This window comes from Nematolebias whitei, chromosome 12 (genome assembly GCF_014905685.2).
Source record: "Nematolebias whitei isolate Nwh7 chromosome 12, NemWhi1, whole genome shotgun sequence".
In the NCBI taxonomy this organism is placed as follows: domain Eukaryota; kingdom Metazoa; phylum Chordata; class Actinopteri; order Cyprinodontiformes; family Rivulidae; genus Nematolebias; species Nematolebias whitei.
Window position 1 is genome coordinate 16,598,374 of NC_056509.1, and position 11,064 is coordinate 16,609,437.

The following is an 11,064-nucleotide window of genomic DNA, read 5'->3' on the forward strand; positions in this document are numbered from 1 at the left end:
AGAGAGAGAGAGAGAGAGAGAGAGAGAGAGAGAGAGAGAGAGAGAGATTGCATATATTCTTTCTTGACATGTTGTATACTGACTGAGTTATTAATCTACAGCTTTGGTCAGGAGAACCAGACTGTAGTCCACAGTCCCTGTCCTGAAGCTTTTAATTGTCGTCCTACTTAAAACACCTGATTTCAACAGTTGAATTAGCTCCTTAGCAGGTCATTAACTCTGCTGTGATGGAGCAGGTGTCACCAGAAGGTGCTATTTATAAGACTGAGTTGGTTGCAGCTCCACAGACTGAAAAAGTAATTCGGATTAAAAAAATGTTTCTACAAGGAACCCGTACAGAAGACCTGACTCAACCTTGTTAGAAGAAAGACAGAAAGAAAGAAAGAAAGACAGAAAGACAGAAAGAAAGAAAGACAGACAGAAAGAAAGACAGAAAGACAGAAAGAAAGAAAGAAAGAAAGAAAGAAAGAAAGAAAGAAAGAAAGAAAAATTAGCAAAACACAAGCTTAAACCTAAAAGCAGAAAAACTATGGCTAGAAGTGGCAAAACAATTGGTTAAATTATTAAAATAGTAGATATAGAAAAAATAGTGTCTAAAGTCAGCTGAAATCAGCAATATGGCAAGTCATATAAGTGAAGGTAGAAAGCTAAAAGGAGCCAAATGGTAGCTACTACTATTTCAGTTATGCCTTTCACATCCATTTTAAGAGTTTTAGTCCATAACTCCTGCAGCCTCACCTCTGTCCTCTAGAATAAAAGATGATATGATACGGTCCCACTCAGCATTCCTGGTATCCTGTAGAACCAGAACCAGGTCAAAGCGACTTAACAACGGGCTGGCCAGAGCTACATTTACAGAGAGAGGCTCACTGGAGTCGTATTGTCCTTTAGGGTTGGTTGCAGCAAGAATGGAGGTGCGAGTGTTCAGCTTACACACCATCCTGTACAGAATAAACATATTGACCAAAGAACACACACACAAACTCTACAAAGTGACATTTATCTAAAAGTAACTGCTTGGTGTAGAATGGTAAATGGACTGTATTTATAATAGCACATTTCTATCTTATGGAGATCCTCAAAGCGCTTTACAACACAATCTGTGTCCTCATTTACCCATTCATACAGCACTCTACTAGATCTCTACAAAGCTAATTGAACAAATCATTTTAAAGAGACTAATCAGAGCTTTATCACATTCATACACCAATGGGACACACATCGGAGGCAACTAGGGGTTCAGCGTCTTGCCCAGAGACACTTCAGCATGTGACTGCAGGTAGATTCGAACCCCCAACTCTTGCATTGGAGGACGACTGCTCTAACCACTCAGCCACAGCCGCCCCAAAATGATGCAGAGTTTCTTTCAGGGTTAGTTTGTTTAATATGTGATGATTGTTGTATTTGACCTTACATTGTATATTCCATAAGTGGAGTCTAGAGTCTTAATTCTTTTGTTTATTCTTACAAAAGACGATTCACAAAACTAAGTTACAAATTAATGTCTTGTACAGGGGACTTCTAAATGAATGTAAATCTGAAAATACAGTTCCTGATTGAGCTTTTGAAAAAACTTCAATTAAAAAAGATTGATAAAATTGCAACCGGGGCAACACGGTGGAGCAGTTGGCAGAGCTGCTGCCTTTCAGTGAGCAGGTGGCCCCGTTTCAAATCCTGGTCCGGAGGCCTTTTTGGGTGGAGTTTGCATGTTCTCTCTGTGCATGTGTGGGTTTACTCCGGGTACTCCAGTTTCCTCCCACAGACCAAAAACATGTATGTTAGGCTGAATGGTAACTCTAAATTGGCCTTAGGTGTGAGTGAGACAGTGAATGGTTGTTTGTCTCATTTGTCTATATGTAGCCCTGTGATGGACTGGAGACCTGTCCAAGGTGTCCCCGCCTCTCGCACAGTGACTGCTGGAAATGGGCACCAGTGACCCCCCGCAACCCAAAAAGGAAGAAGCGGGTAAAGATAATGGATGGATGGATGGATGGATGGATGGATGGATGGATGAAATTGCGACCTACAAGGACAATCTGTATCAGGATTTTTGATTATAAATATACACTTCTCCCCAGACACCAATTTAAATGGTTTAAAAATACAGACCCTTCAACAGTGTGTAGTGGGGATTATATATATTACAGTAAATATGGAAGCTCCTATTAGGCATCATAGCGGCTAAGACGAATAGGGTTAATACCTGACTGAGGCACAGAAGGAAACTGGCACTAACACCAGGGGAGTAAAGAACCAGCTACTGGTCAACATAACCACAGCTCAGGACAATAAGACCAGACACACAAACGTGTACACTGCCTGGATTGACTACAGGTAAGCATATGACTCAATACCACAGATACCGAAGTGCTTGAAACTATACATCAACAGAACACTAAGAGCCTTCATCAAGAACTCAATGTAAATGTGGAAGACAACTCTAGAGGCCACTTCAAAGCCAAATGCACAAGTCTACATCAAATGTGGTGTATACCAAGGTGATGCACTGTTCCCACTCCTGTTCTGCATACCTGCACCCTCTTAGCCAGGTCATTGCAAAGAGTGGCTTTGGATACCAGCTCCAAAGTGGAACAATTATCAGTCATCTCGTCTACACGATAAGTCTGCAAGCAAGTCAGCCACAACCAAGTATATACAGAGAGTAAGACAGGTCCTAAAGAGCCAGCTGAATGGCAAGAACAAACTCTGAGCCATCATAAAATGACCTGACCAAAGGAGGAGATAGAAGCCGCTGATATGAAGACTCAAAAGCTCCTTACAATGTATGGAGGCTTCCACCCCAAGTCCAGCACCCTGAGACTATACACTACGAGAAAAGAGACAGAGGACTAGTGAGCATCTGAGCCACTATACAGGATGAAACAACAAAGATCCTGAAGTACATCAGGAGGAAAGCCCCCAACAATGAACTGATGAGTGAATATCTCAGGCAGCAGCAGAAACCCAATGTGGAAGGGGAGGAACAGTGGAGCCATCATGGAAAGATAATCCCATGTATGGCATGTACCACCAGCAAATTAAGGAAGTGGCTGATAACAAATCCTACCAGTGGCTAGAATAATATACAGGAACATCTGTGCAGAGTATGAACTGAAGTTCCCACAGTCAAAGTGGGAGATGCCACCAAGGGTGGTGGAGAATGTAAGGTCTAAGATACAGTGGGACTTCCAGGTCCAGACTAACAAACAGGTGATGGCTAACCAAGCAGACATTGTAGTGGTCAACAAGCAAGAGAAGGCAGTGGTGATAGATGTAGCAATCTCAAGTAACTGGAACAGCAGGAAGAGGGAGCATGAGAAGCTTGAGAAATACCCAGGCTGACAGAGGCTGTGGAGAGTCAAAGCGTCAGTAGTCCGAGTGGTCACTGGAGCACTCTGTGCTGTGACTCCCCAAACTGGGAGAGTTGTTCCAACAGTTCTCAGGAAGTGGCCTGTACAGGAACTATCTGTTTCTCAGATAAACAAAAAATATCCACATGTCTGAAGAACTTTTTAATGTGCTTTTGTTCTTGTCCCCTCAAGGACATAGGGGTTGGGGTGTGGGGTTCCTGGAAGGGGAGTGACAAAAATCTGCTGTGAATTTTTCTGCATCAACAGAAATTCTCAGGCAGTTTGGACCTTAAAACTCTGGATGGGAAGGACAACGTCTTCAAGTTCAGAATTTAAGTCCAGATGCTTTTTTTTTTTTTAATAACAATTTTTTTTGGTTTTATTGGTAACAAAAATTCTGACAATCACAACGTGTAAATGATAAAGTGAACATTTTTTGTCTCTGTTGTCTATGTGGTCCTGAGATGGACTAGAAACCTGTCCAGGCCATTTTAACTATCTTATAAAATCCAGTGTAGATGTGTCTTCCATACCCAGCTTTGGCCACACTGATTGACTGCTGCTCCATAGCTTCATGAATACTGATGCGATCATGCTCCTTGATGCTGTTGAATTCATCGATGCAGCACAAGCCACCATCAGACAGAACCAAGGCTCCTGCCTCCAGGTGCCAGTCACCTCCATCTTTCACTGCAGCCACTGTCAGACCTTTAGCACATCAAATGTAGAGTTAAACTGAGAAAAACAAACTTAACTTGTCAGAAATTATCAGGCTGAGACAAAATAAGACTAATATTTCACAGGTCTTGGCCGTTAGTAAACAGTATTTGCAAGAGAGCCTCTAAATGTCTCCAAATTTGCAGATGTTGGATTTTGACACATTCACAGTAGCTCTCCTCTCACAGAAAACATTCAGATCTAAAAGCCACATAAATACTGATTTTTAAAAACTGCTCCAAATCCGCCTAATTTCTAGAGTCCTCCACTAGATTACTGTACCGGTAAATCATAAACATGGGGGCAGCTGACAAATAGAGAGGAGGTGTTTAATAAAATAATGTACACAGCCATACAGTGCTGAATGTCATGCACATAAAATAGGCCTTTTCAAAACTTAGCTGCTCAAAACATGTTCAAACAGCTCGCTCGTCACAAACACGCAGAATTCAATGGTTGCATGTAAATCCACCAATTTTCCCACTATGTTGATTCACAGTCACAAGCCCAGTGAGATACTAGCAGAAGAACTCAACAACAGACAGACTCACCTGCACTTGTGGATCCGATTCCAGCTGTAAGCACGGAGCGAGATATGATCTTAACTGCATACTTCAGAAATTGAGACTTCCCGGTACCAGGATCACCAACCAGCAACATGTGGCACTCTCCTAGAAAAGTACTGAGATTAATTAATAAACTGCTGTTTGTGTTCATAGGTGACCACTTCACTGCAACTGGGGGAGATGCCCAAGACATCAGCCCCCACCCACCGTGCGCCTTGCCGCAACCGCCCCAGATTTTTTTAAATATCTCTGCAGTTTTAAACACTAATGCACTGGGTTGGAGTGGATCTAGACTTATAGCCCCCTAGCTTGGTCTACAGCCTATGGGCCAAACGTCAGTTCAAAGTACCCGGCTTTCTTGAAGTCCTTAGCAGAGGTGCTAGAAGGTGCTCCAGCTAGAGACTCCCTCATTCTGCAAGGGAACTTTAATGTCTATGTGTGATTGAAATAGTTTTCTCTGTAGGGTAGATGGACTCACCCTTACAGAGAGGGTGAGAAGATTGGTTAGCTGGGAAAAACTCAAAATAAAACCACTGCTTCTCCATATTGAGTGTTTGGGCATCTAGTAAGAATGCCTCCCAAAGGAGATGTTCCAGACATGTCCAACTGGAAGGAGACCCCGGGGAAGAGCAAGAACATGCTACAGAGACTAAGGCTACATTTACACTGCAGGCAAAAGCAGTTCAAATCATTTTTTGTCCATATGCAACCCATTAATCTTTTAACAACGGTCGGAATGTGACAAATGCACTTTTCTCAAGTCTGATTCAGGTTGTAGAATGAACATATGCTGATATATATTCATAAATTAAACGGATTCTTTCATTTTACTGGACTGGATAATATCGTGCATTGAATTTAATAAAATGTGGACGGAAACGTGTTTATCTTTGACTCACCAATGACAGTGGGTCATTTATTAACAGAATCAAAGTTTAACACATCACACATTTACATTAATTGGCAAATTGAAAAATAACAACATAGCTAATTTAGCAAGTTTTACAAGGAAGACCATACGGCGATTGTTTTCTCACTTCCAGCAGTACAACAGACATTAACCACACGGCGGTGGTTGAAAAACTTTGCTTCAGACATTTCTAAAAATATCTGGAATGATTTCTTAGCAGGATAGAATAATTTTAAAGATGGGAAATGAAGTTTAAGTTGAGAGAGATGGGGAGGGAATTTGTCTGTTATAACCAGAAACAGCACGCTCCTTCTAGACCAGCTTGACCCAACGGTACGCTTTGGTTGAGATCGACTCTTTTACCTTTGCAGATGATAGTTTCAGCGTTGGTGTAGAGCTCTCCTTTCAACTCTTTCAGCGTCTCCGTAAGAACAGCTAAACCTCGGGAGTCGTGAGATCATCCAGAACAGACATTTCATAATTCCCTGATCTTCTCTCGTTCAGCTTGATTTTTCTTCCTCCAGCATCCTGAATTCCAGCCTGAACTCTAGAACTGCTGTGAACTAGGAAGTGCTGCACCTTTTAAAAAGGGTCACTTCTGGTTTATTTGAGGACTTTCTGATTGGTCGATGGACCAACAGAGGTGTGTTTTTGTGATGTAAGGTGTTGTTAAAAAGTCAAGGAAAAAGATTAAGATTGTTTAAGAACAGACAGAAGATATTATGAAGAACTCAGACTTTGTGGAGTCACTTCTCTAGTATCTTGCTGTAAAAGTTAAACATGACATTTCTTTTTCAGTAAACTTGCAGTTGACCGAAACTTGAACTTTGACCAACTTACACAACTTGCTCATTTCAAACAGACGATCAAGAAATTGAATCATTACTCTGTAACATATTCCAACTTGATTTCCACTTTGAATGAGGATTAAAAATCGTTATTACTGTTTCACAGTTGATTTAAAAATGAGTAGTTCACTTCAACATTTACACATTGTTTGAACTAACACAATTTGATTATCAAACATTTGTAAAATAGTAATGATAATCGAAAGTAGTCTTCTTTCACTTGATTAATTCAAGAAAGAAAGTCTCAGGATGGGTCAACCTGTATTTCTGGATTCAAATCAATGAAATGACAGTTTCTGTCCCATGTCAGACCACATCTCAATCTTCCTGGCTCCTGCTTACATGCCCCCGCTGAGACGCTCCAGACCGGTTCAAAAGAAAGTTAAATGTTGGATCCAGGACAGTGGCCCCATACTGAGAGATTGTTTTGATCGAACAGACTGGCAGGTTTTCAGAGAAGCTGCTGAAAATGGAGGTTCGCTTGATCTTGACCAATACACATCCTCAGTACTGGGTTACATTAGTACATGTACTGACACAGTCTCCACTATCAGAAATGTTAAAAGCTACCCAAACAGAAAACCTTGGCTGAATGCAGAGGTGCGTACCCTGCTGGAAGCCAGGAACACTGCCTTCAGGTCTGGAAACTCAGAGGAGCTGAGTAGGACAAGAAAAGAGCTGGTTGCTGGTATTAAGAGGGCCAAGGCCACATATGTGTAGTGAACCTGATCTGGCCTGATCTGACCCTGATGACCTCAAATCTATCAGATGGACAGAGACTGTTATTTTCATTGATCTGAAAACAGTCTGAGCCATCTGGTGACTTTCTTTCTTGAATTAATCAAGCAGAAAAGACAATTCTTTATAATCATTACTGTCTTACAAATGTTTGATAATCAAATTGTGTTAGTTTCACTCAATGCTTACAGGTTGAAAAGAACTACTCATTTTTATTTTACATAAACAGTAAGTAATGATTTTTATTCCTCATTCAAAGAAGAAATCAGGTTAATATGCATTTCTTGATTTTCTGTCTGAAATGAGCCAAGTCGTAAGTATGTGAAAGTTGAAGCTTCGGTCAACTAAATGTTTACTGAAAAAGGGATGTCATGTTTTACTATTTGGAAAGATACAACAGAGTGAGGCTCCAAAAAGTCTGGTATTCTGCAATAATCTTTTCTGTATGTTGAAAACAAATTCATTCCCTGACCTCGACTTTTGATAATACCTTACGTCAAAAACCACACCTCTTTCTGGTACATCCACGAATCAGAAAGCTCTAAATTGAACCGGAAGTCGACCCATTTAAAATGTGGCAACTTCCCAGTTCAAGTTAGTTCTCAAGGAGTTCTGAGGAGAATTGGTTAGAATTCATGGGGAATTCATGAAGAATGGTGAAGTGAATGGAAGAGAATTCGAGAATTCAGGAGAGTCAGAGACGTTTGGAATTATAACTTCTGTTTGAACAACCCACGCACGACTATCTAAGGATTTCAGCAGCTCTCAACGGAGACGCTGAAAGGTCTGGAGGATTCTCTATCGAGCTGATCTATCATCACCAGGTAACGGTCTCTTCTTCGACTAAAGTGTACCGGAGGCGAGCTGAGATCTGATGAAGCGTGCACGTTCTGGTCAACAGATATTAATTCCCTCACATAGTTCTCTGTAAGAAAATCTCCATTTCATCTTAAACTCTTCTCTCTCTCACAAAACCAGTACAGATATTTTAGAAATATCTGAAGCAAAGTCCTCGTTCACCGCCGAGTGATCGATGCTCATTTTCTGTGAAACTTGTCTGTTATTATTTTCATATTTTGCCAAATTAATGTAAATGTTTGATGTTAAACTTTGATTCTGAAAATAAATGACCACATTCATTTTGATGGGTCAAAGATAATAACGTCTCTCATTACATTTTTGTTAAAATTCAATGCACGACTTACACAGTCAGAAAGATGAGGAACTCGTGAAATTGTATGCATATATATTTCATATATTTGTCATACTACATATGCAAAGAGGATCGAGGGTCAATTCATCTCACAAGACCCTCGGAGCATGTGGAGGGGCATTAAGTGCATAACAGATTATAAAGGAAGGAGTGAACAATGTCCCAAAGACCCATCTCTGCCTGATGCCCTCAACAAGTTCTATGCACGCTTTGAAGACCCGAACAGACCACCCAGCACCAGACTCACCTCACCACCGGATGAAGAGCATCTCAGCGTGACCTCAGCAGAAGTAAGGAGTACCTTCAGGAGGATTAATCCGCACAAAGCAACTGGCCCAGACAACATCCCCGGAAAAGTGTTGAAGGAATGTGCTGATCAGCTCTGTGAGGTGCTGGCAGACATCTTTAACACCTCACTTACCCTGGAGACAGTTCCCACCTGCCTGAAGACTGCCACCATCATCCCAGTCCCAAAAAGCTCTACAGTGACTGGTCTGAATGACTATCGGCCAGTGACCCTCACCCCGATAGTCGCTAAATGCTTCGAAAAACTGGTCATGACTCACATCAAAACAACCATCAACATCAACGAGGACCCTCATCAGTACGCATACCGTGAGAACCGATCAACAGAGGATGCAATCTCCTCTGTGGTCCACACTGCACTCAACCACCTGGAGCAGAAAAACTCTTACGTCCGTATGCTCTTTGTGGACTTCACATCTGCCTTCAACACCATGATCCCCCAAACCCTGATGGACAAACTATCCACACTAGGACTAAGCCCCTCCATCTGCAACTGGGTACTAGACTTTTTAACAAACAGACCACAGTTAGTGAGGATCCACAACCTCTCCTCCTCCACCATAACCCTCAGCACTGGCTCTCCTCAGGGATGTGTGTTGAGCCCCCTCCTGTTTACTCTGCTCACGTATGATTGTGCAGCTACCCATCCAGGCTGTCACATTGTAAAGTTTGCAGATGATACAGCGGTGGTGGGATGCATCACAAACAATGATGAGTCCAGCTACAGGCAAGAGGTGGAACACCTGGAGAGCTGGTGCAGAGAGAATAACCTTCACATCAATGTGAAGAAGACAAAGGAGATGATTGTGGACTTCAGAAGGAACAAAAACACCTACACCCCCCTGAACATAAGAGGATCTGCGGTGGAAGTGGTCTCCAGCTACAAGTACTTGGGTGTACACATGAATGACAACCTCAGCTGGAGCAACAACACCACCAGCCTGATCAAGAAAGCTCATCAGAGACTCTACTTCCTCAGACGGCTGAGACGAGCTGGTCTGGGAAGCTCAGTCCTCACCTCCTTCTACAGGTGTGCAGTGGAGAGCATCCTGTGCTCGAGCATCAATGTGTGGCATGGAGGCTGCACAGCTGCAGAAAGAAAAGCTTTGCAGAGAGTGGTGAAGGCTGCACAGAAATCTGTTGGAGTCAGTCTCCCCACCATCACAGACATCTACACCTCCAGATGCAGGAAGAGGGCCACCTGCATCATGAAGGACCCCACCCACCCAGCACACACACTTTTTGCCCCACTCCCCTCAGGAAGGAGGTTAAGGAGCATTAAGTGTAGAACCACTAGACTGAGGAACAGCTTCTACCCTGAGGCTGTTAGACTCATGAATCTCTAACTAGAATAATCACTGTGAAAAACCATATCATGTTGCTGCTGATCTGTTTCATGTTGCTGCTGATCTGTTTCATGTTGCTGCTGATCTGTTTCAATGTTGATGTGTTCATGCGTGCACATCTGCTCACAGACTCATGTTCATGTTTGTGGTGATGTTCAATGTTTTATGTTATGAGTGCTGAGTGTATATTTAGTTGATGTTTTTCTTAGTTCATATCTTAGATGTTATTACTGTTTTTCTTATACATTTTATTGTTGGATGTAACTGGGACCCTGTGTACATAATTTCGCTCCACCACATGTACCACATGAGGTGCGAATGACAATAAAGAAACTCTGACTCTGACTCTGATAAGGTCCTTAAGGTCAGGACTTGACCTCAGGCCTAGTTCACTACAAGGTTTATGTGGTACTAATTGAACATACATCCAAAGTTTTTCAAAGTAACTGCAGTCTGAGCAGTCTTATCTTATTTCATCTGACTTTTACATCAGTGAGGTAGGGAAAAGTGAATCGATCCAAATATTGATATTATTGATGCCAACCTCAGGCAGTTTAAACCTTGGAACAAAACATGTCCCTCTACAAAACAAGTCTAGTTTCTTTGTATTTTTATTTTTATCTTTCACAGACTGGATGACAGAATCCACAGCAACAAATTATACTAACGTTAGTGTTAAGACCATATCAATACTAACATGATGGATCGATACTTGAGTTAGTTTTACTTTCAGTTTGTTTCTCCCATTCTACAAATACAATGTTGCAGCAAAAGGAAAGATCAAAGGTAAACACTGGACAAACAATCAACTCAATAATAATAAATAATAATGTAAAATTTAAACATTGCTGCACATCTTCTGTGCACGGGGATCACATCAGGGCCAGAGAATTTACACTGGAGTCTGATGACGGCCATTCAAATTCTAATGTGAACGACCACACAAAACACTGGATCTGAGCAAAAATTCAGATTGAGCATTAAGACCTGGAGGGAGACAGGAAGGAATGAAGTCCAGATGGAAGAAAGGAAGGACCTGGAGTCCGGAAGGGAGAAAGGAAGGACCTGGA

The 11,064-nt window shown here is 41.8% G+C and overlaps 1 protein-coding gene across 1 annotated transcript in view; it reads right to left on the minus strand.

Annotated features, from left to right (window-relative positions):
- The window catches only part of mcm9 (minichromosome maintenance 9 homologous recombination repair factor), a 41,322-nt gene that overhangs the window by 2,067 nt on the left and 28,191 nt on the right, over positions 1 to 11,064 (minus strand). The window contains exons 7-9 of the mRNA XM_037686100.1: positions 4,619 to 4,738; positions 3,884 to 4,058; positions 739 to 941 (exon numbers count right to left, since the gene is read on the minus strand). Coding sequence (XP_037542028.1) covers positions 739 to 941; positions 3,884 to 4,058; positions 4,619 to 4,738 — 498 coding nt within the window. The remainder of the gene's footprint in view (positions 1 to 738; positions 942 to 3,883; positions 4,059 to 4,618; positions 4,739 to 11,064) is intronic.